Genomic DNA, 25,865 nt, shown 5'->3' on the forward strand with positions numbered 1-25,865 from the left:
GTAGTTTTTATAATCAAATTTAACACCGAAATGTAATTTTAATCACAGCATTTAAACATGAACATGTTTATATCGCCATTTTGATTTTTGAAGCACCATAAACGTGCTTGTAAAAATCGAGAGGAGATAGAGGCCTGACACTTCGATACTTGTCGAGACGAGACCGAATGTGTTAGCATGTGGCACGTCTTATAAAGCAGGCAACTGGCTATTTATTTATAGATACGATATTTTATTCAATGTGGTAAAATCGATGTTGTGAGCCCCAGAAGCGCTCCTTGCAAGACAATTCCTGTGAAACGTCCAACCGGAAATCACTCAAACTGGGAATTGAACCCGGGACTCCCGCCTTGTAGTCAGACACACGATCGGCTGGACCACAGCAGCTCTCAACTCAAGTAAATATAGTTATAATTAAAATTTCAAAAGTATATGCATATGTGTGTGTATAATTAACGAAAGACGGGAAGAGACAGTCACAACGACAAAATTGGTGGACATTATTTCAAGAATATATTTTATTTTTACTTCAAACAGGCAAACTAAAACCCTGTATCCTGCACACAGTTAGCGGGGGAATGCCGGAGATCCCCCCCCCCCCCAAAGTTATCGTTGGTTAGGTTAGGGTTGCCAGATTTCTAAAATAAAAAAAAACGGGACATACAGATTATATAGACATGGATATAGTTACATTTATTTTTTATAACATTCTTAAACATTACAAAATCAATTGCTGTTTAAAGCATTGTTAATACCTAATTTTTAACATTTTGACAAAATATATTAATATTTGAGTGAACTCTTGGCGTTCTTTAAGAGGGACCTTTCTTTCCAATGCATTAATATAAAATTCAGAACATGACTTATTCTCATTCACTTTAACTTGCAATATGCTTTCCACTGTCGTTAAGTCCAGGCTATTTCGTTCTTTGGTCCACTGAACAGTCATCATATTTTTTTTCTTTTTTATTCTTGGTAACATTGCTAGTCTGAAATATTACACTTTTTATTTCGTGTATCAATAGAGCAAGAACACTACTTTCTGTTGCTTAGAATGTTGACCAAGAGAAGAAACAAGTGATAGCTGTATTAGAACCAGAACTGCCTTTGTCAGTCGTGAGTCGCTTGTTATTGGACATATCGATAAATGGTAATTGGTATCCAATTACGTTAGTTATAAATTGTTTTTGTTGTATAAAATGATTTTGAAATTTGAATTCGTTATTTCTTTAGCTAAATACGGGACAAATAGGCGTCCCGAGAACATTTTCCGGGATACCGGGACATTTATTTAAAAAATGGGACAATCCCGTATATACGGGACGTCTGGCAACCCTGCCTGCCAGGAATGTTTTTATCCCCCCTCAAAGAAAATGAATTGAAAGCATACAGTATGTACTTTCTTAACTATGGAAGAAACGCCTCCTAAACGCATTCGGGAACGGTTATGTAACTTATAAAATATAATTGTATCTACTTCTCGTCTAAAGTTCTATTTTTAAATAGCCCATTGTTTACTCGTTAGTATTGTCGGGTGCAAAGGTTATAGAAAAGCTCCCAGACTAGCTCCTTTGCTCTGCCCATTGTTAAATAAACTATGAAAACCTGAAACAATGAAGAATTAATTTTGTGAGCTTTTTTCGTTAAGGGTAGATCACATTTCTTGCCTTGAGTTGAAAGTGCAATGGAAATTTTTCAAGATTTTTCCAGTATTACCGGCATTATTTGAATAGCTCTTTTTGTGTATGGGTTGGGGTTTTCTTAGAATGTAAATAACTAAGTATTTCTAAATTACGTGTAAATGTTACCAAAATATTTAATGTCCTAGGTTTAGAACTACTGTTCTAAAGTATATACAATAGCAAGGCAATCGTTTAGTTCATCAACTGGTAACATACAAATTTTCCTACCAAAAAACCTGCACCCCCTCGCAACGAAATCACAAATAAACCACCGTGTAAGCATTCCCTCGAAGCAAAAAGGCTTAATTCGCACACTGCCTGCACATCACCATCCAACTATTCCAGAGACGGGAGAAATGTCCAATCACTTTACACCCTCGCCAAGTGGCACGGTGAGGGACACTTTGCTCTCCATTCTTCTCTTCCCACCTGCCTCGCTTTTACGACTTCCTCCTCACTCGCTCCTGCTGTTCCACTGGCAATTTAGAGAACCTTCGGCCCTCTCAGTGGATCCGGACCCGGAAGACGGTTCTTTTACCTGGAGAGGCTCCGGCCTGCTTCCGGAAGCTCTCCTAAAGGTCAAGGCCGCGTCCATCGATCCCCGGAAAGCTCATTTGACATTTGACAACTCCGGCTTTAACGACATTAAAGCTGCCGGCAGTGTTTGTGTCTCTGTTTGCATTTCTCGTTGTTTTGCGTTGCTTTTTCTGCCTCGCTGCTTCAATTGCGACGATGAGAACACAAGGCAAGCAAACAATCACAGGAAAACTTAATTTGCATCATTGTTATTTACAGAGTTCTTCCATTCTAACATTTTTATGCGTTCTGTCGTGTTACTTCCTATACGCTGTAGTTAAAAACGGATTCCCACATTATTCACGTGTTTGAAAACGAAACCAATAAATTACAGGGTGTCCCTAAAGTCAGCATCTACTTCAATGGAGAAGACCGTACACACACCATGTAATCAAGAGGATCCAGGTTTCATGCCCGCTGTAGGGACGTTGTGGTTCGAATCCCAATTATAATTCATAACCAATTTACCTACCAGTGGATAAAATGAACTTCAAACAAAAATTCAAACTAATACACCCCCCCACACACACTGTGTATAGAAAGAAATATCTATGTCTAGTCCGGGATTCGAGCCCAGACCTTTCAGTGACGAGATCCTGTATTAACCAATCAATCCTCTTTCTGCACCCCCCCCCCCTTTCTCTAGGCAACCATTATGTTACGTACTTTACATTGTACCTCGTAAATGAATACCTTTACAGAGTATCAATATGTTGATGCCTCAGGGTGTAAAGTTCTGTTTCTACTTACAATATGCTTTTTGCGATCAGATTTCGATCAGATTTATAACCATGAGGAAAGACATCACTGAGAGAACATTTTTAGTTAAGAGAGAAAGAGAAGACAATAAATAAAGAAAACACGGAAAGGATAAGATAAAGACAACTATTTATGAGAAAGTAGTATGAAAATGAAATACAAGGAGAGCAAGAAAAATGAAAGATTTTAAGAAGATCTTTTTAATATGAAAAACGGAAAAGGAAAAAGGAAAGATTGATAGAGATAGACAGAGAAATATACTGTTCTATTTGTTTAACGAAAGAAGTATACAGCTAACTGCCTTCTTCTCAAAATTAGTTGGAGTTCATATTCTATGTCCTATTGTTGCTCAGATACGTTAATGGGGCTGGACCTACAGTTTAAAGCAAGACCACAACCACTATGTGTCTCCACACGATATCAAACGCAGGATATCTTGATTGCAAGGCAACGACATTACCATTACGAAATCGCTAGACTTCTGAAGATACGTCCTAAAAATTAACATTAGATGTAGTTGGTTGTTAACTAATAATAATAATAATAATAATAATAATAATAATAATATAGGCACTGGTTTTGGCTTTCCTGAGAATTTTCATGTAAAATAATCTCCCCAAGCAGCTGGACTGAAACGATTTTGCTAACCCCATAATCACAAGGAACCATTTTTCCCAGTGTGCATTTAAAAGACTGGGAATGAGTGCTTAGCAGTTGCTCAATCCAGACAAACAGTCAGAACCTAATTCTAGGGTGGCGTGCTCCGCAGCACGAAAGAACCAATCTCTCTGGAAATGGTGTCACCCAATTAATGCAGGTCAGTTTTGATAGGAACCCACGATCAGTAGTCACGTGATAATAGCTGGTGTTTTAATGTAATTTTCTCTTGGCAGTGTCATAACGTGGAAGCATTAACGGAGTAAAGGAAATTGTAGTTTACTGATAGTGGCTTCTAGGTTCAAGTTGAAGCTACGTTAACGACTTAAATAGTTTCAAGAATTGCATGCTCAGAGGGCTGGAAGGAGAAACAAATTGATAGAAGTGGCAGAATTGGAAAGAAAAGGAAGATAGAAGGGAATACGAAAAAGTAACAAAGATAAGGTAAACAAACAGGAAAATATAAATAAACAAATGAAACAGTAATTAAGAAAGGGGATAACGAAATATATCAAGAAGATGTAAGGCACAAATGGAGAGAGCAATAAACAGGAAGAAAGATAGGAAGAAGGAGACATAGGAAGATAAAAACAAACAGGCAAGAGAGAGAGACAAAGAAAGAGAGAGAGAGAGGAATGTAAAGGGATAAAGAAAGAGATGGAAAATACAGAACAACAAAAGTTTAGTAGAAAGAAATACATAAGGAAAGGAACAGAAGAAAGTTGAAAATGAAGTATGACAAACAAACATGTTTATGTAGAAATGTAATAAATTCATTAATTCATTTAATTATTTTTCAATCTTTTTTTAAAAAATAAGATGTCCTCCTTTTCACTTCACAAAATAGAGTAACTCTGGCGATACAAGTTCTCAGGGTAATACATTTTCAGTAAAGCGTATCCCACCTGTTTCACTATCGCTTTGTTCAACCATATAAGTACACACACACAAACACACACATGTCCATATTCGAGCAAATATACACGACGTAACAATGTTCACTTGGAACTCTGCATGGACGATTTGAAATGTAAATTGATAAGGACAAAAAATATTTAATGGAATTTACAAATACCATCTTACATTTACACCATTATAAGTTAATCGTATCGTTAAAGTGATCGGTAATTTGGCAACTGTGACTCCATAATGGTACCTTGTTTTACGAGAGAGCCCTTCATATATGTGTGTGTGTATTTATATACGTATATGAATGTGTGTGTGTGTGTGCGTGTGTGAGTGTGTCACCTCTTGGGTTCACATATCTTCTAATAAATGGGTACCAAGAGGCTGGAGAAGGAGAATGTGCTGATCAAATCACCTCCATAAGAGGCATGTTTGTTAATGTGAGGGGCCATACCTACATATCTCCCATATGCAGAATGCAGAGGGAGTTTTAAAGTAGTGGTAAAATCACATGCACACAACTCTCTTGGCGTAGCTATGAATTGTTATAAAATAACTTTTTGATGAGCTGTTAAACAAGAAATATCACATGTATTTAAGTTCGTACATTGTGTTAATAATACAAGTGATATTTTTAAAATTGCAAATAAACATGATAAATATTACTAAGATTAATTTGTTGAATGATTGATTTGGTTTATTTTACTTTGCATTTCTGCCACTTTTGGCTAATCGCGAAGATGAGGAGTGATGATATGATTAAATTGATGAAGGAACACTCATGCGCAGGCAGGGATTCGAATCAGAGACAAATATTACTAAGAACTTGTCAATGTATTCTCCTTTTTTTGGTTACTGTATGGTGTTTATATAACCATTTACTATAATCACAACGATAAGAAATAATATTATTTGGTGAGTTAAATTAGATGACAGACATCAGGAAATGTTGGTGATTTAACCTAGAAAAGAAAATTATCTCATTATATTTCACACTCTACAGTCATTGACACTTCTGTGTTTTAGCAATCCCATTGAAAGTATATGGCATTGTTACAACCAAGAAGTGTCCGTGACTGTACTACTTATACAGGACATGATGTAATAAATATTATTTTTGAAGATTCCCATTGTTTTTGATCTAATATAGAATCTTCAACAATGATCAACAAAGAATCAATAGTAAGAATAAATAGTATTTAGTAAAAGTACAAAACTATGGAAATTGCTAACAATCTACCTGATTATTTCATAGTGTCAGTTGCATATTAAATAGGAGTGATATTTGAGCATTCTTTAGAGACCTAGAAGAAGCAGGATATAATGTCCCATACGCATTGTCAACACTTTTGAGGAACCCAACAAAGAAAATAATATATGTACTTACCAACTATATTGTGAGAGAAAATATTGTATTATAAAATTATGAAATCGTAAAATTATGAAATGTAAAACAAATGTAACTGGTGAAATGTAACTGGTGAAATGTAACTGGTGCATAGCAGCAAAGCTACAACCAAATATACATTTATAAAAAAAAATATTTGAGAATTTGGTTACATTTTATATTGCTAGGTATGCCTGTAAATTTATCATGAGAATGAGTAATGAAGAAATAGACAGAGCAACATGATAAAGATTTTTACATTACGAAAGATACGAACCTATGGCTCGTGGTTAATATCTCGATACTACTTGTGATAAGCAAATAACAAGAGATTTGTGTAAATTCTTTCAAATGCCCCAGATTCACGAAAAGCTTCTATTGCCCTCGAAAAACTTGACGTCCCGATAGATGCCGAGCACTTGAACCTGTGCCAAAACATGTGGATCCTATTTCTCACGGATGGATCAATGTCTGGGAGGTTCTCCCATTCCAAGACGCATAAAGAAGAAGCTGTGTCTGTTCCAGCGAAAGAGACAGCGAGGAGACTTCTCCATTTGCATAGATATTTTCCTCGCTTAATTCCTGCTTGAATACTCCGCAACTGGGACACTCCCCTCTGTGCAAATGAAACAACTGAAAATGACAAAACAACGGCGCCTCTGTGCTAAATTTTCTTCCTGCAGGTTTATGGTAGGACCAACCATTGATAGTTCCAAACTAATGGCGCTTCTGAGCTGAATTTTTCAAATAAATGTCAGGCACTAACTGAAGAATAAATATGAAACGAACATGTAAAGAATATCACCAGCGATATCAAATTTTGCGTCATGGTACACGTTATCAAAGTTACTCATGTTATAAAAAATATACTTGGATACATAATTTCCTGAACAGATTGGCTAATACTGGACTTTGGTAATGGCGTAGTGGTAGCGGCGCCGCCTTGTAATCAAGCGGTCCCGGGTTCGATACCCGCTGGAGGCACATAGTAGTTCGGATTCCACTTTAAACTGTAGGTCCAGTCTTGATTAGCCTATGTGTGCATAAAATTGACTCGAAACACCAACTGAATCAATCAAGGGACTTCGGTACGTACAGCCATCGGCAATAAAGATGGGACACCTAGATCCTGAAATGCTGGCTTCCCTGTAATACGCTATGTGCGTTGCCTAACTACGGTGATGAGCAAACTTCAATAGCAACTTTCCAATGGCAAGTTCTGTTGTAGCCGTAAAGTTAGGCAACACACGTAACGCACTACAGTGAAGTCACTATTTCAGGATCTAGGTGTCCCAACTTTATTGCCGTTGACTTTACATCAGGCGAAATACAACGTCAAGTGAACGTTGTGATGAAGGATGGAAATTGTGTTCGGGAATCATAGTTTGGACACAGTTCAATGTTCGTATCAAGTTGCAGCTGTTAGAAAGTGAACCCATGGTAATTGCCTAAAATTGTACTGATGTCATCCTACGTAATGTTCGCATATTCCAAATTTTTATTTTGGTCTTCATGCTCTCTCCCAATGTTCACTCACTGTAGTCGGCGTCCTTGTAGAATAGAAGAAACAATCTAATTGAATGGCCAGCATGTCCTATATAGAGCATGCATGAGATTGCCACCATGAACGACGGTCGATACCTTAACGCAACAAAAACTTCGAGGTGAAGTTAGTGTACCAAAAATAAACAACAATTCATTACGTACAAGAAGGAAAGTGTTATACTAAAATATGAATAATAATTGAAGGTTTAAGGTGCTCGAGTTAAATTATAATGTAATAATTAGCAAAATGAAACGGTCGGCGATTCACGATTTACGCTAAAACTGCGAAACACTGACTACTTTCAGGTTTCGATCTGGGACTACTTCAATGAATCAATACTGCGAAGCGAAATACTCAGTTTGAATGGCATTGTTCCTGGCGCGAAAAAAGCGTGAACCAAATGCTTCTGTAACCTATAAGTAGCGCCAGCCACAAATTACAGAACCCAAATAATATTAGAGGAGTAAAGCTTAAAAACGAAACAGAACATATTTGCTAGGACTTGGCAAGACTGTCAAATGTGTGTTTTAGCCTACTGGACTTCTCAGCATACACAGGTATACATGAAACGAGTACCAAAGAATTCGCAAGGTGCTTCCAGTGTATACAGATTATGCCCAAAAAGCGAAATTGCAACAGGAGAAGACATGCTGCGTATCGCGGATGTATATTGTTTTCAGAAGTTAAATGAAATCCTTGCATATCTCTGAGTACAAAAAATTCAATACCACCTGGCACACACACACATAAATCTATGTGCTCCTTCAAGAACGTTTATTAAATATAATCTAACGTTTCATTTCTTCTATACCAATGGCTTTATTATAGAAGAAACCAATAACCATGAGATTAAGAATGTTTACGGACAGCTAGGAACAAAGGAAAAAGGGGAGATATCTTCTTTTTTTTAACTAAAGAACAATTCCTGAATTCCGAAGAGCATTCATTGAAGACTGGATAGCTCTGTCACTGGAACTGCTCAAATATCTTGTTTACAGTATACAAAGCAGGCATCAAACATTCATAGATTTGAAAAGGAGGGAATACCCATATTGATTTTCCTCTAGACGTTCCTGGAAAGTGCATCTACATATTTCTTCTGTGTCTGTCCGTTGCAGGTCGTCGTACACACCAGCTTCGCAGGATTATGACGTCAAGTACTGGATATTAGTGTCAGATTATTGGTAAATACGTGATACATTGTGTTAATTAGTGACATTAATCATTATATGTACTCATCCGTGATTAAAGTACGCATCACAGACTTTAGTAGAACGTTGGTGCGGGCACGTTCCCCTCAATATTCCAAAACAATATAGCCGGCCCACGTGGCGAAGTGTTTAGCACTACGACGCCAAGGGTTCGAATCCCGGCATGGACATGGATGTTTGTGAGTGTCCATTCATCAATTTCATCATATCATCACTCATCTCCATCTTCGCAAATCAGACAAAAGTGGCACAAAAAGCGAAGTAAAATAAAGCAAATCAATCAATCAATCCAAAACATTACATAAACTATTTGTAACACCATTAAGCCTTGTTTCCATGATTATGAAAAAATAAATATGCTGACCAAGGCAGTAATTTATTTTACTAAAAACATAAACTAAACGTAACGTTTCAACCTTCTAGCAAGGTCTTCTTCAGACTCTGTATCTGTATCTGTACTTGATACGTTGAAACGTTACGTTTAGTTTATGTTTTGTACTTGATACAGAGTCTGAAGAAGACCTTGCTAGAAGGTTGAAACATTACGTTTAGTTTATGTTTTTAGTAAAATAAATTACTGCCTTGGTCAGCATATTTATTTTTTCAAAACTATTTGTGTATTTGCAGCATATGTCTTCAATAACTCAGAGATAAAAAGCTTTTGCTACACATGTATGCGCAACTGAAGTAATTCAAATGTTGCGTATTCAATACTTTAAGACTATATGATTAATAAAACTATACAATGCACAATGCATTTGTATATTGCTGGAATATCGATATGCCAAAGTAACTGAATATCTATGAAGATTGTAGAAAAAGTTATTTCATTTCCATAAAATGTTGGGAGAGAATTGCCACGGTGACGTCGCAAACACAACTAAAGATTCAGACTTGATTGCGCTAGTTGTATAAAGGTGACTTAGGTTTGAATATCACATCATAAACTTCGATCATGAGTGTAGTAGCCAGGCCAATAATATTCCTGTAACGATATAATAGGTAATGAGAGAACACCAGCGGAAATACAAGCAGTTCATTTCACTCTTTGGGTACTGTAGCACATGCAATTCAGACGACATGATCTGCTATTTTAAAGAGACTTTTCACTGCAGTATAAAGTTAATGCGAGAGGGCAACTTTTTTGTGAGCATATTAAATAGAGTATCCAGTTTACTTCATGGGTAGAAGCCATAGTTTTGTATTCATTAACATTGGTACTTTACAGTTCAACTTTAGTTTTTTGTCCTGCAAAAACAAACAACGAGAATATTTTCAAAAATACATTTCAAATTTAAGGTATAGCAGCAGGACGCTAAAGAGAGGCATCTCACTCCCGATGATATAAAAATATTTTTGCTTACAGAATTTATTTCAAAGTTCAAGAATGTGTGCAGCCGAACTCAGTAAGATTTATGTGCATTTATACAAAGTTGATTATAAGAATATTATCAATTGCGACAACTTTAATATTAATAATAGACTAACAAATATATATCAATCTTGCAACGAGATTTGCAAATAATTGACAGTTAAGTTGAGACAAAATCGGATATTACCACTTCTTTTTGAAGTGGTTGTATTTCAAGCATTTCTCCTATCGTTGGTTCATTTCCCGTTGGTCTACTGGACGCGTTCCTAGTCTCGTTTTACATCACGTACTGGGGTTGGTAGTTCGTCATTATTCACAAAAGTTGTGTGTTCCTTGCAACACTACCGTGCCCGGTTTTACAGCAGGAAATGACGTCAGAGATTTTGAGTTGGGTTGTCAGCATGCAGGCGGCAAAACGGGCTTTTTTGAACCACTGTCGCACCGAGAAGACACACCAACGATATAAATGTTAGTGAGAAAAGTTGTTTGTTTTGATGTCCTCTATACATTTCTGTGGTCCTTGACACCCTGTATGTTTCCAAACCATGAACAGCATTCTACATGAATTTTTAAATATACGAATAATCAAGTCCACCATACTGGAAAATGGCGTCTAAAGGGAGATTGTAAAAAATTTGGAATCTTTCTAAGAGAATTTTAAAGCAACATTACAAACCAATGTGCACCTTACAAAGAAACTCCTTGCACGTAGGAATTTTAGAGATGCCTATGGTTTCTAAGGACTGCCCCTCGCAAGTCCAGAGATTTTTTTTCCATACCTGGATAGTTGCAAATTCCTCTGGATCATCTGGTATACAAGATTCTGTACTACTCATGCACTTTCCTTTTGATACATTGTGATATGTTTCATGTCCATACCAATGTCAATTACTTACCTTTTGTATTTCCTGTGCGAATGTGTTTTAGCTGATCCCATGCCGTTTGTGTGTACGTATATCATTGATGAACAATTCAGATTGGTCGGATCATAAACTGACAACCATTAAACCGAAACTTCGTCGTTCTAAATTTCCCTCGTTTTCTTCGCTTCTTCTTCTCTCGGTTTATCCTTTAAGATTACATCTCCGTATAACCTTTTATTCTGCAGTCCTGCACTTACCTTCAACGCTCAAACTTGGTATGTTCCGTTCCTCAGTAATTCTATTTTGCTTATATCTGCCATTCTTCCGACCACGCGTTAGGTGTCTACATGGCAGTTTTATTTCTCATTTACAGAAAATTTACCACCATCATCAACAATGCAACGTCCTCCAGTTGGACACCAGTGGACACAAAGTTAGTTCCCTGCCCTTGTGGGAACATGAGACTGTATTTAATTCTCTAAGGCTTGTTGGGTTTAAAACACGACACGGTTCTCAAAGTTATATACAGTTTTTATAATCAATTATATCTTCTATAGTATTGGACTTACAAGCAACGTACAGTTTCGTCATTTTATGCCTCAAGGGGCGAAAAGAACAATTCTTATAGCATTTCAAATCACAAGCACTAAAACACAAGTGCATATAGTAGAATTAACGTTGATAAAAGACAAACGAATATACACGAAAGTTTCTGCACGTAATTAATATTTCCGCGTGTCGCCAGAAAGAAACAAATTAATGCAAACAATAACACTGTTCTTGCATTCTATTTTCCGTTACCATGTTACTGTTGATTCTTTACCTTCTCTTGTTTTCCGACAGCCCGTCGTTAGGTAACAATATTCAGGCGGGTCCATTCTCTTTCTCTGGCGAGTTGGAAATGTGACGTCAACACTGACAGATTATGACGCATTTTAGATTCTTTCAAGTTCAATTAACTGCTTTACCGTCTAGTTATAGTTGTCGGTGATATAATAACAAACGTTTTTAAAAGAAAATCTCAATATCTCAAGAAATATTAAACCTTTAATACTCAGGTTCGTTACAACAACAATGTGCAAGAATATTCAAATATTTCCTCATTCCAACCTTCTGATTCAGCCATCATCGTAATCACAGACTATCTTCCCCGCAAGGACGTATTTAGGGAGGGTCCAAGGTGTCCGGAACCCCCCGAAAGATTTATCAAGTACTAAAATTAAATAACGAAAAATAATATTCGTTTAGCCGTTGTTGTGTAATTTCCTCTGAACTTTTTTGGAAGAGAAGGATTGTATTGGGATCACGGAGCTTTGAGGGACACGATGGACGTATTTAGGGTGTCCGGACCCCCCCCCCCCCTCAACACACACCCGAAAGACCTATTAAGTACGAAAATTGAATAATGAAAATTTACTCGTTTAGCATTTGTTGTATAATTTCTTCCTTAACTTATTGGAACACAAGGATTATATTGAGATCATACGGTTTTGATGGACAGGAAGGACGTATTTAGGGGGAGTCCAGGGGTCTAGACTCCCCGAAAGACTTACCAAGTACAAGAATTAAGTGTGTTGGAAATCGATGGTTATTAATTTCCTCAACTTTTTTTAATCAGAAACTTACATTTCTCCAACTACATGTGACATCATTTTTGTTATTCGATAAATATTCCATTATTCATCTATTTGACATTAATTTCATTGCCAGAGCACTTGTGTTTATGTAAATTATTCCGATCTTAACTAAAGGTAAACTACGTAATGAATATGCGCTGTTATATCTCTATTTTTATAGCTACAATCTTTTTACCTAACCGTGTAAGAATAATATAATATTAATTTATGTATTGTAATTAGTATTATTTTGATTTAATATAATACTTTTACTTTAAACATTATTATCATTATTATTATTATTATTATTCCCGAGACGCTTGGTTCGGACCCTCCCCCGAAACATATTTCTAGATACGTGCCTGCTTTCCCCGCACAATACCCGCATTGTTTCCAGGCCACAACTGTTGGTCCAGTCCATTTTAGCTGATAAACGTTTTCTAGTATTTGTTGTTGATCCTTTCTTTAATATATTACTTAGCATGCGTATTTACCGTTGCGTTTATAGTCAATATATGATTCCTTATGATACCGAAAACAATCAACAAATATTCATACCACATTCAACAGCAGGTCCATTATTTCGCTTGACGTGATCCTATCAAAGATGAAACTAGATGCGTGTGGTGGGAATTGTATCGAATGAAACAGTGTGACGTCACACCCTTACTTCCTCTACTGATGTATACGTAATTCCAACTATTATGATGTTACAAGTATTTCTACATTATATCAATTAAAGATAATATTATGCTAACTTCAATATTTGTTGTCTTTTTTCCTTTCGTTATGTCTCTACATATTTCTATTTCTAATCATATTTTTCTGCATTCCAATGTCATTTTTTGAATTTTTTATTAGTGTTAAATTACGATTGCTGTTATTATAACGGGTATGTTCTTAAATGCAGATGTTTGTGATATTCTTTAGTTTCTTCATCATTGTTTCCTTTTGCCGTATTCATGTCCTCATATTATCAATGATTATATTATTATTATTATTATTATTATTATTACATATTTATAATTATGTATTCAATTTTTTAATTTTGTATAACCAATTTTGACAGTGATATACCTGGTTGTTTAATCGTTATCATCACTTCAATAAATATGATTATTATTATTATTAGAACAATACACAATTATTTGCACAGTATTATATAACAATAAACAATTATTAGTATCAGAGATATAATAGATCTCGTTGAAAACTGTAACTTGAAGTGTAAATATGCTAACTTGTTATGTTATGTTATTCTACAGCTTACGTATTTTATTCGTGTAACTTTGTACTTTTGTATTTGACTGAGTGCTGTATTAGGTTTCATACTGTGCTCAACTCTTAAAATAAACGATTATTATTATTATTATTATTATCGTATTTTGCCCATCATAAGGGTTAGGTGGTAAGGCAACCCATGGCTGAACCTCACTCGCTAAAAGAAGGTATTATTATTATTATTATTATTATTATTATTATTATTATTATTATTATTATTATTATTATTATTAACTTTGATCTACATGTCAATGCGTTATTTTAGTGCTTCAACAATCTCTGCTTCATACATTTCTGACTGATTGATTATGTGTATTTTACCCATGCCCGGACTGGTATTCGAATCACCGACCACTGGCGTCGTAGCGCCCTGTAATAACCACTCTGCTACGAAAGTCGGCTATACATTTCTGAGGGAAAGCAGAGTCACAAAAAATAACACCTTGTGGGTGTTGCTAGACTAGTGTATTCTTGCTAGGTTCGCTCTATTTTAGGACTTGAGTTCCTGAAGAAGAAAAAATAGAGACGGCAAGAGAGAAGAAACTTTAAACACTCTAAGTCACCCAAAAGTCTCCAAGGAAGAAGACACAAAGACTTCCAAGGAGGCCAAAAAACATGGCGGAAGACGCCGAAACTTCCGATGAACGAACAAACTAAATGATCTGGAAGACCCACTTCAAGAGGCAAGAAACTTTTCCGCCTTCTTCCGAAATTAAGCTTGTGCGCAAAGTCTGGTGTGGACACAGCATGTGTCGCTGTGGATTAGCTTGTACTAAATAAGGAAGACTTTTTTTTTTAACACGAGCACAATGTGAATAATGTAGTGTAATGTTATCCAAGTCTATATTCTAAAATGCTCAAATCTTCAGTGACTGTAGCATTTCTTCTGTACACAGAATCCAAAATGTGTCTAGTCACACAAATATGTTGACTCAAATGAAACATTCAAATGCATAAACAGCTTATGATCACTTAAAGTGTATAGAATACGCACATAAATGCATGAAAGTGTACTTTTATCAGCTGCAGGTTCGTGTGATGCACTACAAATGCATCCATTCAGCAGTGACGCCGCCAGTGGGGCTACACTTTTCCATTTCAAATTCTCGGTGCGGGGGGGGGGTAACTAAAATGGGCGTAAATACCGTTGTAAGTTTTAACATTTGAAAATTTTGGGGATCAAGTGCTGCCCTTGTCCCCCCAAGTTACGCCTATGCCAGGTAATATTTACTTAAAATTCTACAACGGTACAAATTTACCAATGACATAAATATGTCTTGGCAACCTGAAAGAATCACTATGTAAGTAGTTGCATTCTGTTCCATTTGCTTTAAAATACCATAATTTGTATTGTTTCATTTTCTTAAGCCATTATTTAGTGGAATAATACCTAGCAGAATAGAACACTTAGCCTCTAGTTACCAATCCTATTACGAAGGAAACACTTCATTTACCGCAAATCTAGAAAATGTTCTTTCACATCCAGCTGTTGATGGGGTATCCACATTGCAATAATACAAAACTTATAAAGTTCCTGAAAGGAAATTTTGAATGTTTTGCTCATTGCAAAAGTTTCCTTTCTGCCTCGTAATGTAATGGAACGAATGAAAACGAATGAGAGAACATAAGTGTTGGGTTAAGAATTTTTTTCTATACTATCCAACCCTGGCTTTTCGTGAGAAAAGCGTCAATTTCCGAATTTCAACAGTTATCTTGAATTAACACGTCACTGTCCTTAGTAAACCTTTCTTTTAATTTATCAATTAGGTGATCAGGAACTGGAAAATATATCCTAATATATATCCTCTTGCTTTCACATGCTGGAAACGAAATGAGCTAGTATGACAGTACTGCAGTAACAATTGTCTAGCCTCACAAATGATATTCATAATTGAAGCATTCCACCGAATAACGCTCTATGGCACTTTTGGGAATGTGCTGAGTTAGAGTGAGATTACTTTAGTAACATCTCTGGCTGTTTTGCATTGGCAGCTTTGGAGCGAGTCATAAGTCCCGGAGCAGCCAATCAACAAACGAGCCGCTGGCGTCATCTCTACCCAGCACCTATCGCTATCCCTGTTGCTCGCGCTCTGGACTGTTGGTAGGCTCACTAACTGTACTCGCGCGGTCAGCTGGAGTTGTTATGAAAAGAATCTGACTCTACCAGTGAAATCATGCTGCGACCCTGCTTCTACAGGCTACAAGCTGGCCAGTCATGAGGTCGGATGTTGCCCAAAGATTGCTACTGTGATTGCATAAGGTTTTATGTTGTTTCTACTGTAGTCCAGTAACGTACAACAGGTTTTTTTTCCCGTTGTTCTCGCATTCACTGAAATGTGCCATGTGTAATGCTTCAATTAACTAACGCATAGACCTAGGAATACGAGCAATAAAATTGCCCAAGTGGGTTGGGTTTTACACTGTTTGAAGTGTTTCATTGGTCGGATTTGTATTAACGTCCACTACATGCACAGAGGCTAATGGAGGCGAGACCTGCAGCTTATAGTGGAATCCGAGCCACTTAATGAACTGTGCCTCCACTGGGGACCGGATACAAGGGACTACTTGATTTCAATGCAGCAATCTTAAAGCTAGACTTCCGAGGGGGGAGGGGAATTTAATATTTTTTAATTCTTAGCATTTATTCGTCTACTACTTTATTTCTTACCGTTGTATCTCTCCCTCTCGGATATTTGCCATGATAATATAATGGAACGAATAAGAGAACATTTATAACACTCATATCACTGTACTGGTCTCCGTGGCGGAGTGGTTAGCACATCGCGCTATGACCCCAGGGGCTCGGGTTCGATTCCTGGAATGGGCATGGGTGTTCTTCGTGAGTATTAATTCGTCAATTTAATCGCATCACCACTCATCCTCATCTCCGCGATTAGCCAAAAGTGGCAGACAAGCGAAGTAAAATATACCAAATCAATCAATCAATTGCTGATATTCGAATGAGGAACTAACAAACAGAAATGAAACTTGACGATTCTTTAGATGTTGAACATCCTCCAACTTATAAAAATTAATTTTCACATCTGTAAGACCTATTCCTAAAAATAGTGATTTGATTTATAGGGGATAATAATCATGTGCATTTAGCTTTATACCCATATGTTCTAAACCACCAACAACCAAGGGACAATCTTAAATGCACTGAATGCATCCGCTTTCCAGGCAGGCAGCAAGTATCAAGTAGAAAATTTGGCGACTCATAATTGGCCACTTACTTAGTATATAAATAATCAGTGGCTGTTGTTGATCTAGTCAGATGGGCGGGTGTCCCTCCCCTAATACGATCTTAGAACACACCGTAATAAAGTAATCTTGCGATCTTACTAAAGTACGAGATGTACTGAACATCGTAATGGCCTTGCCCCAATGGAAGTTTTACAATGCAAAGTATTACGTTAGAAAACTTCTAAGTTTATTATTTTCGGTCCGGTTTCGGTCACATGCGTCTGTCTACCTTACTATAAAAATCTGGGGACTACAAGGGAAGCTGATGTTAGTTTTGGGGGACTTCAGCTCCTCCTAGCCCCTCTGTAGCGCCGTCCCTGCATTTGAGAAGGTCAGACACAATTGTTTCAAAGAAACCAAAATTACATATTTAACTGTGTCAGTTAATGCAACAAAAGTGCATTAATATTGGTTTTGTGCATTTCCAGTACTGTATGTGAAGTAAAGCAGAATTTGGGCTATAAACAATCAAATTTCGTACATGATAATTTGACTAACAAAAGATCAGTGTCAAGTATGGAAGTTGCTATATTGTAATTCAGAGCATTACCACTTGACGGCTTGGAAGATAGGAGGTGTCAAGTAGAATAGCCAGGCAACGATCTTTGACCAAATTAAATAATTATAAACCTCGAGAAATATTAGCTATAAGGAAGACGTTCCTAAAAGCGTTCGTCTGGAGCACGAGATAATCAGATTGAAACAAAGATGTTCTGAGACCCTCACCTAGCAAGAGAAGCCTGTGGAAATCGATCGTCTAGGAAAGGTGCTGGATGGGAGAACATATCCTGAAACATGCTGTAATAATGAAAATAGTGATCAAGTAATACACGGAAGAAACCAAATTTGCAGACAAGATGGAGTACGTTGTATAAATCGCTTAAGGTGTGAACTGCGAAAGCTACAGAGAACAGCGGAGGACAGGAACAAATGAAGAAATGTAACAATGTAAAATGAACATGTGAAAAACAATTTTCGCAACCGCTTTCTGTAACAGCGAAGGCATGGAAAAGAAAGGAACGGAAAAGGAAGTGAACAGAAAAGGAAGTGAACAGAGATAACGGAATGGGAGAGTCAGTTTCTGGAAGAGAAAAGAAGAGCCTGAGCAAACGAACCTCGAGGATGGGCTCCTATGAATTGAATGATTTCATTCATTTGGTTTTTATTTTACTTCGAGCCATTTTTGGCTAATGGCGAAGATAAGAATGAGTGATGATATGATGAAATTGATGAAGGGACACTTACAAGGTACACCCATGTCCAGGTCGGCTAACCACTCCGTCAGGCACCTATGATGATATTTAACGAGGAAATTAAATCATGCTAAAATGTAATTAAAGTGGTTCAAATCATTCAAACAAACGTTTTTTGCAGTTTACGCTGTATTTCTCGACTGTGTAAACTATGCCATCTTATGCAACACCAAGAATGGGGCTCAAAGAGCGCTGGGACATCGAAACTTAGACTAGCCTACGGTTTGAAAATACAATAATTGGGAAATTTTGTCACAAAAACGAAAAAATGTGAATAAATAATGATGGCTATGATAGAGAACTTCCTTGTTTCGGTTATGTAATAACAATGTGAATGTCAAAATATATTTTTTTTTAAAGATGAGGCTGATCCAAATTTCTGACAGTCATTGAGTGACCCATTCAAGTAAAAGTCTATCGCCACCCTTGACTGCAGTACATTACGTGTAGACCACACATGTGAACAAGACGGCATATCATTGATCATCACGATCTCACCATACATACGTAGGAATTAATGTTTCAGTGTGATTTACGTACTTAGAGAACCACTTGTTCCAACGAATAACCTGACGTTGATTTTACATCTGACCATTTCAAGAATCTTCCCCATTGCATTACCAGTGTAAACTGTTCGCCTCCCATTAATATCTCACCTTGATTAATGCTTAGCGTGTGGAGCTAGAATCGGGGCCTTTCAGTTGCCCAAAATAATCATTTCCCACGTCAGAACGTGGCAGGTAACTTGTGTCCTCATGCACTCGGGCAGATACTTTCGTGCCAGCCGCTCCTCAGAGACACCCGTCGGGGAATATTAGCCAAAGGAAAAGAAAACACGGCGGTTGCGTGCACGATCATTTTATCTTGCTGAGAGAATTACAACGAACGACCCTGATAATGTCTTGCAGATATATGGCTACGTAATCTGGGAACGTAAGCATATGATGTTGGCCCGAAGTCATGCCATGGATATTTCTGCTGGCCAGGTTCCGTTCAGCATTCATAACATGTTTGGACATGTTCCTAATTAATTTTTGTGGTGGCCCTTGTTGCGAAATCGACATGAGATGCTCTGATAGCGAAGACATAGGAAAAGCTTTATCGAACATCGTAAAGTGACGTCATTGGTAGTTATTTCTGGCAATTCTTCTTCTGTACAAACACGAATTAGCTGCTGAAAGGCCTTTTTTTAAGTCTCCGGAAGTGGGACATGAAACTAGTTATGAAAATAGTTATTTAAGCCATGCCAAAGCTATAACTGTTTCCAGTTTAATGAGGTGTGACTAACTTGACAAATGTTTCTTATTTAAATTATCTTCGTTACGTAGCTATACCACATAAATATTTCACAACGGTCCCATAGTCAATTTGTTTAATGTAGTTAGAATGAAAATAGCCTAAACTTACACTCCTGTACAGCCAAATAGTCTACATCGTAGATTTTAAGAAGATTAACAACTTAGTTAAGTGTTTAGTATTTCTGCAACATACTTAGGAACCATTGGCGTCGAAGCCGGGCCTACCTGACCATACGGAAGACAGAGGAAAAACTCAAGGATTCAGCACAAAATTTATTTAACAGTAGTACATCTGAAAAATTAACCAGTTCACTTAAATGGCTGGAATATATGAAAAGGAGTGTACAAACAGACACGTATTTATCTTTCCCCCCTTTTTTCAATCTTTGTTTTAAGTGTTCTCAACAAATTTTAGTCAGTAAGTGAGGTGTGCTGGTAGTGAGATTCCAGCTGAAAAATTTTACCATTATTTGGAAATGTATTTTTTGTAAATAATTTAGTTGCAGTTACAGGAAGTCTTTATTGAAATGTAACTCGATTAGAGTACTTTCTCCCATAAACTGCTGGCGAGCTGTTGCCCTAAATTGTATTTGCAAATATTTGGCGACAAGAATCCACTTCACTGTTTATACTATATCACAATTTCTTCTGCTCTTTCGTTTCAGATCCGGTCCATTCCCCGTCCTATTGATGTTCCAGACTCGGGGCTCGTGTGTGATCTTCTGTGGTCAGACCCCGATGAGGTAGGAATCGTTAATAACCTTCTCCTCTTATTGAAATGCATTTCCTATGCACTATCAAAAATGTAGTGTGAAAACATCTCGAGAATTTCTCCCAAGTCATTCATGTAAATTCTTTTAATTTCTAAATATATACAAGGTTAGTACAAAAGAAACAGACACTTTCATTGTCTCATAAAACAAAAACTATTCGTAATATCAACATGAATTTTGTGCTGGTAGGTTGAGGAACTGTGGAAGTTTCGATAGGACACATTGTTGATGTTTCTTGTTGTTGCTGATTGTTGTTCCGGCGCAACAATTGCTAAGATGGCTGCAAACGCTGTTGAAAAATCATATTGTGTTCTTGAACTAGCCAAAAGAAACTCCGTTACTGTCGTACAACGACATTTTCGAACACGTTTCGGTCAGTCGATCTACGATTGGAACAGAAAATTTGAAATTTGTTTATGTAAAGGCAAAAGTTCGGGAAGACCCACCGTGTCAGTGGATCCTGTTCGTTCTGTTTTCCAGCGAAGTCCACAAAAGTCCACAGCAAGGGCGACTTTGGAACTACAATGCCACAACAAATTATTTTGTGTGCTCAACATTCAGAAAACGTTTTATTTTATTCCACAACCTTCCAAAAGTGTAGACGCAGGCATCTTACACCGGGTTTGGGTTGAATTTGATTATCGTCTTGATGTGTGCCGTGTGATCAGTGATGTGCGTCTACGCGTAAACAACGATAGTCTACATTCTACACGTAGACTAATTTATACACGTAGATTACGTAATCTATGTAAACAACATGGCGAAAGGTGATAACTTAGCAAAGGGCGTCGTGGAATTAAAAGAAAATTATACTGCGTAACAGTTTCTGATATGTGAGGAGAACTTTTCATACTCTTTCTTCCAAATTCGAACAATTTCTCACCTAGGAAGAAACCTAACATAGGAAATATTCTAGTGTTTTATGGAAAAAAGACCACTATTGCCTCACGACTGCCATCTGTTGTCTTTTTTGCATACCATTTATCTTATTCCATAGAAGAGATGAGAAATTTTATTGTAAGTAGGATTCTTTTCATTTCGTTAGGAACCAATATAGTTAAAAATGTCACTTTCCTTTCATGAAACCCTTGAAAATGCAGTTTAGATTGTCTACGTAGTCTATGTAAACTACAACCAATGTAATCTACGCGTAGATTACGTGTAGACAACGCATGTAGACGAAAACTTATAGTCTACGGCACATCACTGCGTGTGATACAAGGAGCACATATTGAACATCTGTGAGTACCCGAAACAAAAGTTAAGGAATTAGTTTATAAAACAGTGAAAAGTGTTTCCTGATAACATAAATAGTTTTGGATTTATAAAGCATTGAAAGTGTATATTTATTTTGTAGTAGACCTGTATTTTTATTATCATTCATTAATACAGGTTAACAATGTGATTGTTTCCATTAACATTCCATCGTTAAGTGTGGACAATGACAATTTGCTATTAAAATCCACTTCCCGCAATAAAGTTAGGCAACACACATAACGGCTTGCAGTGAAGCGAGTATTTTAGGATCTACGTGTTCCATTTTTATTGCCGTTGACCGTACATATGCAATGAGTAAAATGTCATAAATTTGTTTTCACGTAAAACTATTGTGCGTACATGTAGACTTGGGTGTTTTTTTTTACCTAGGTAGAGTACTTATAACTCCACGATTATCATGTTTGCATCCATTATATCAAACCCCAATAGTGTACTTAAAGTTTTCCTTACCTGATGTCCAAGTTTGATAGTGCAAATCCCTTTCATGAAAGATATGAAACAAAATTTAAGTATTTGTACACTGTATCAAGATCACAGGTATTTTACAATAAACACAAGTATTAATTATACTTATTTTGGTTAGAACTTAATTAATGTTTCAACATTTACGTAATCAATACTTTCTCTCAAGAAAGAAATCACAAATTAACCATACAGAAAAGATTTAAGGAATGTTAACCACACAAAAAAAGGCAAAATGTACACAGGCATCATTATTTGTATTTTTCTTCTTCTATGTCACTTTTCTGTCTCTTTAGCCTAATCACGTCGATGATGATTTGGCAAAAAAGATGAAGGGGCTGAGTCCTAACCAGGAACCTACAATCTGTGTCACACCAAACAATTTAGGCAATGTGGAAGTTTGAAAAAAATACAACGAAATTTTTTTTTGCATCCCCAATTCAATTCGAGTGTCTATGACTAATATTCATACTTGAAGTACGTTTATTATTAGGCTTAAGGTTTTCATTACTTTGCATTTTACTTAGATTTCTAAGTTTTCCAAGCATGTAGAAATTAATATCATGATAACGAATTAAATTAAGATGCTTCATTATTGCATACTTATGCATATTTGGCCATATGTACGTGCTTGAGCATATTTTAACCATTGTCGGTCATACTGAGCTTACTTTTTCAAGGTATAAAGAACTCTCTATGCACTAAGCTATTTCTGAACGGATTTCGTTCCTTCTAAGTGTTCACTAATGTTGTGAATTTTGTAGAAGTATGTATTCTCAACTATGATGCGTGGCGAAAATAGAGGAGGGAAAACTGTTGTAGGGTGAAGAAGTTGTTGTTACTCTAATATCCTATCACTTAATATTGATATTTAGAATATAAATAGGACTATGTACATTCAAACTCCAAATAGATACTTCAGTGGCGGTGATTAGGAGGGGCGTGGGGTGCAGTTAGCCCCCACACTTTTTGTCACTTTTGCCCCCGCTCTGTGCTAAACCTTATGTAGGGAAATTAAACTGCCCCCCCTTTAGTTTTGGAACTCAATCGCCGCCACTGAGCTCATCCCATGAAATAAACTAACTTAAAAAAAAATATTAATTAGAAACGTATAATGTTAGGCCATAAATCCATCTGTTATTTTGCATATTTTATGTCATACAATCCCATGTTACTCTTATATTGCGTCCTATTTCCTCACAGAATATTGCCGGCTGGGGCCAGAACGACAGAGGCGTGAGTTTCGTCTTCGGCGGGGACATCGTGAAAGCCTTCCTCAAACGCCACGACTGCAGCCTCATCGTCAGGGCTCATCAAGTCGTCGAAGACGGTTACCAGTTCTTCCAGAAGAGGTCACTAGTCACGCTCTTCTCGGCGCCCAACTACTGCGGGGAGTTCGATAATGCAGCCGCCGTGATGGGAGTTTCTGAAGACCTCACCTGCTGGTTCAGCATTCTTCCGGTAGGTGTCAGCACTAGGCGGAATTTATCTGAATCGACTGCTCTTTATTTTTCCATCTAAACCCTGTCCCAACTAACTGTAGAGCAGGGCCGCGGAGGAGGAGGAGGTAAATCGAGTGGTGAAAGATCAGCGTTGCCAACCGTACGGTCCTGACCGTACATGTACGGAAATTTCATGGTATAGATCCACCAAGCTTTCTGAAACCTCGGAAAATATGCGAACTAACCGGCCTCCCCCACCCCCTTCTTTCACCCCCGGTGTTTGCTCTGGCGCTGGTCAGGCAAGGACCTTCCCACTTCCGCTGACACAGTGTTGCTAATTTTACTCTCTTCAAGAATTCGAGGAGTGTTGTTGATGTGCGTAGACGTGTTTTTGAGTAGGCTAAGTGTAAAGTGTCGAAAGTTGTGCACAGCAGTGAGCGAAATTTGCTACTACGAATCATCGAGAAGGGTGGAATTATCCTCGCGATCAATCCCTAAAGAGAGCAGTATATCTAACGGGCGCTACGACGCCAAGGGTCCCGGGTTCGAATCCCGGTCGGGCTTGGTTGTTTGTGAATGTCCTTTCATCATTTCATCACTCATCCCCATCTTCGCAAATTAGCCAAGAGGCACAAAACGTGAAGTAAAATAAATCAAATCAAACCAAAATATCTAACGGGACGGTTGGAGTCATTGCTTAAAAAACTGAAAAGAGAGAAAAAAATTTACAAACCCATAACCAGAAATTGTCCATGAAATGTACGTAGTGAAAAGAGAAGTTCCTACAATATTGAAAGTTTTAGCTATTGCTAAGGAAGAAATTAATTATCAGGGGGGGGGGCGACAAACATTACGGAAAATTATGAAACAAATCGGCTTTAAATTTAAAAAATATAGAAACTCTCGCTTAGCTCTGGTTGAACGAAGCAACATTGTGGTTTGGAGAGCAAGATATCTTCGTGCGATCAACAGATTCCGCAACGAAGGGAGGCCTGTTGTTTACATTGATGAAACTTGGATTCATGCTTTTTTCTTTTTTTTTTTTTACATAATTTTTTTTATAGTTTTCATAATTTAGAATATTAATCTTATGTGTTTAAATTGTTGATATCCTTCTGCGAGACAGCAGGTGTTTTTAACTTTAGTGTCCCCCTCCCTCCTCTCTCTTATGCTATGTTATTTGAATTACCACGTCTAGAAACGAAACTTAATATTCGGCCTGCATATTTGTTTACTTGCAAACCTTTCACGGCACACGCCCACTTCTAGATTTGGCAACACAGGGGGAAAACACGTGTTTCTGCCATCCCTTCCCTTGCCCCAGAGAACCCGAGCTCCCCTCCTAAACATTCGACACTAGCGCCACTTGTTTCTGGCCAGGGTTTCAAATAAGTTGGTGGATCTATATGTACGGACGTACGGTCAGTTTGCCAAGTGCGTACGGCATTAAAAAAAGTTTGCAACGCTGACAGAGAAAAGCAGGGAAAGCGGGTAACTCCCGTCGCCCATTACGCAATCCCGTTTCTCTCACTGCTCATTGGTGGAGCCGTCTCGCGTCACTACTTGCGCAGAGACTTGTTCTCGTTCGCCTGGTCTACAGTTAGCTGGTACAGGGTATAATATTTATCTTCCAAATACACGTGTCATGTAACATATTTTCAGAATATGTGTATTTAAACTAATATTTTAGCTGAAATACTATATTACGAATAGAATAACTGTAACTCTACTTAAGAAATATTTTACATCCCATCTGATCCTTCACATTTTCTTGGCGAAGCTACACATTATAAATCAGAATACGTAACTCATATCTAAGTAAGATTTCAGTTCGAAGCGACACTCGACACAAATACCGCTTGGGAAGGTTATACGTCAAAACATCGACGTAAAAACATCGACAACAAAAACATCGCCTACATTTCATCGACAGTACAAAACATCGACAGCACAAAACATCGACAGTACAAAACATCGACAGTACAAAACATCGACAACAAAAACATCGACGGTAAAAACATCGACGGCCAAAACATCGACGACAAAAACATCGACGGCCAAAACATCGACGACAAAAACATCGACGGCCAAAACATCGACGACAAAAACATCGACGGCCAAAACATCGACGGCAAAAACATCGACAGTACAAAACATCGACACCAAAAACATCGACGACAAAAACATCGACGGCAAAAACATCGACGGCAAAAACATCGACACCAAAAACATCGACGGCAAAAACATCGACACCAAA

General features: G+C 37.4%; 1 protein-coding gene across 1 annotated transcript in view; it reads left to right on the forward strand.

Moving 5' to 3' along the window:
• Positions 1-25,865, forward strand: part of LOC145991987 (serine/threonine-protein phosphatase PP1-alpha-like) — a 195,040-nt gene that overhangs the window by 155,517 nt on the left and 13,658 nt on the right. The window contains exons 6-7 of the mRNA XM_083127977.1: positions 20,319-20,396; positions 23,370-23,627. Coding sequence (XP_082984103.1) covers positions 20,319-20,396; positions 23,370-23,627 — 336 coding nt within the window. The remainder of the gene's footprint in view (positions 1-20,318; positions 20,397-23,369; positions 23,628-25,865) is intronic.

Source organism: Lepisma saccharinum, chromosome 9 (assembly GCF_977018435.1).
Source record: "Lepisma saccharinum chromosome 9, izLepSacc3.1, whole genome shotgun sequence".
Classification (NCBI taxonomy): domain Eukaryota; kingdom Metazoa; phylum Arthropoda; class Insecta; order Zygentoma; family Lepismatidae; genus Lepisma; species Lepisma saccharinum.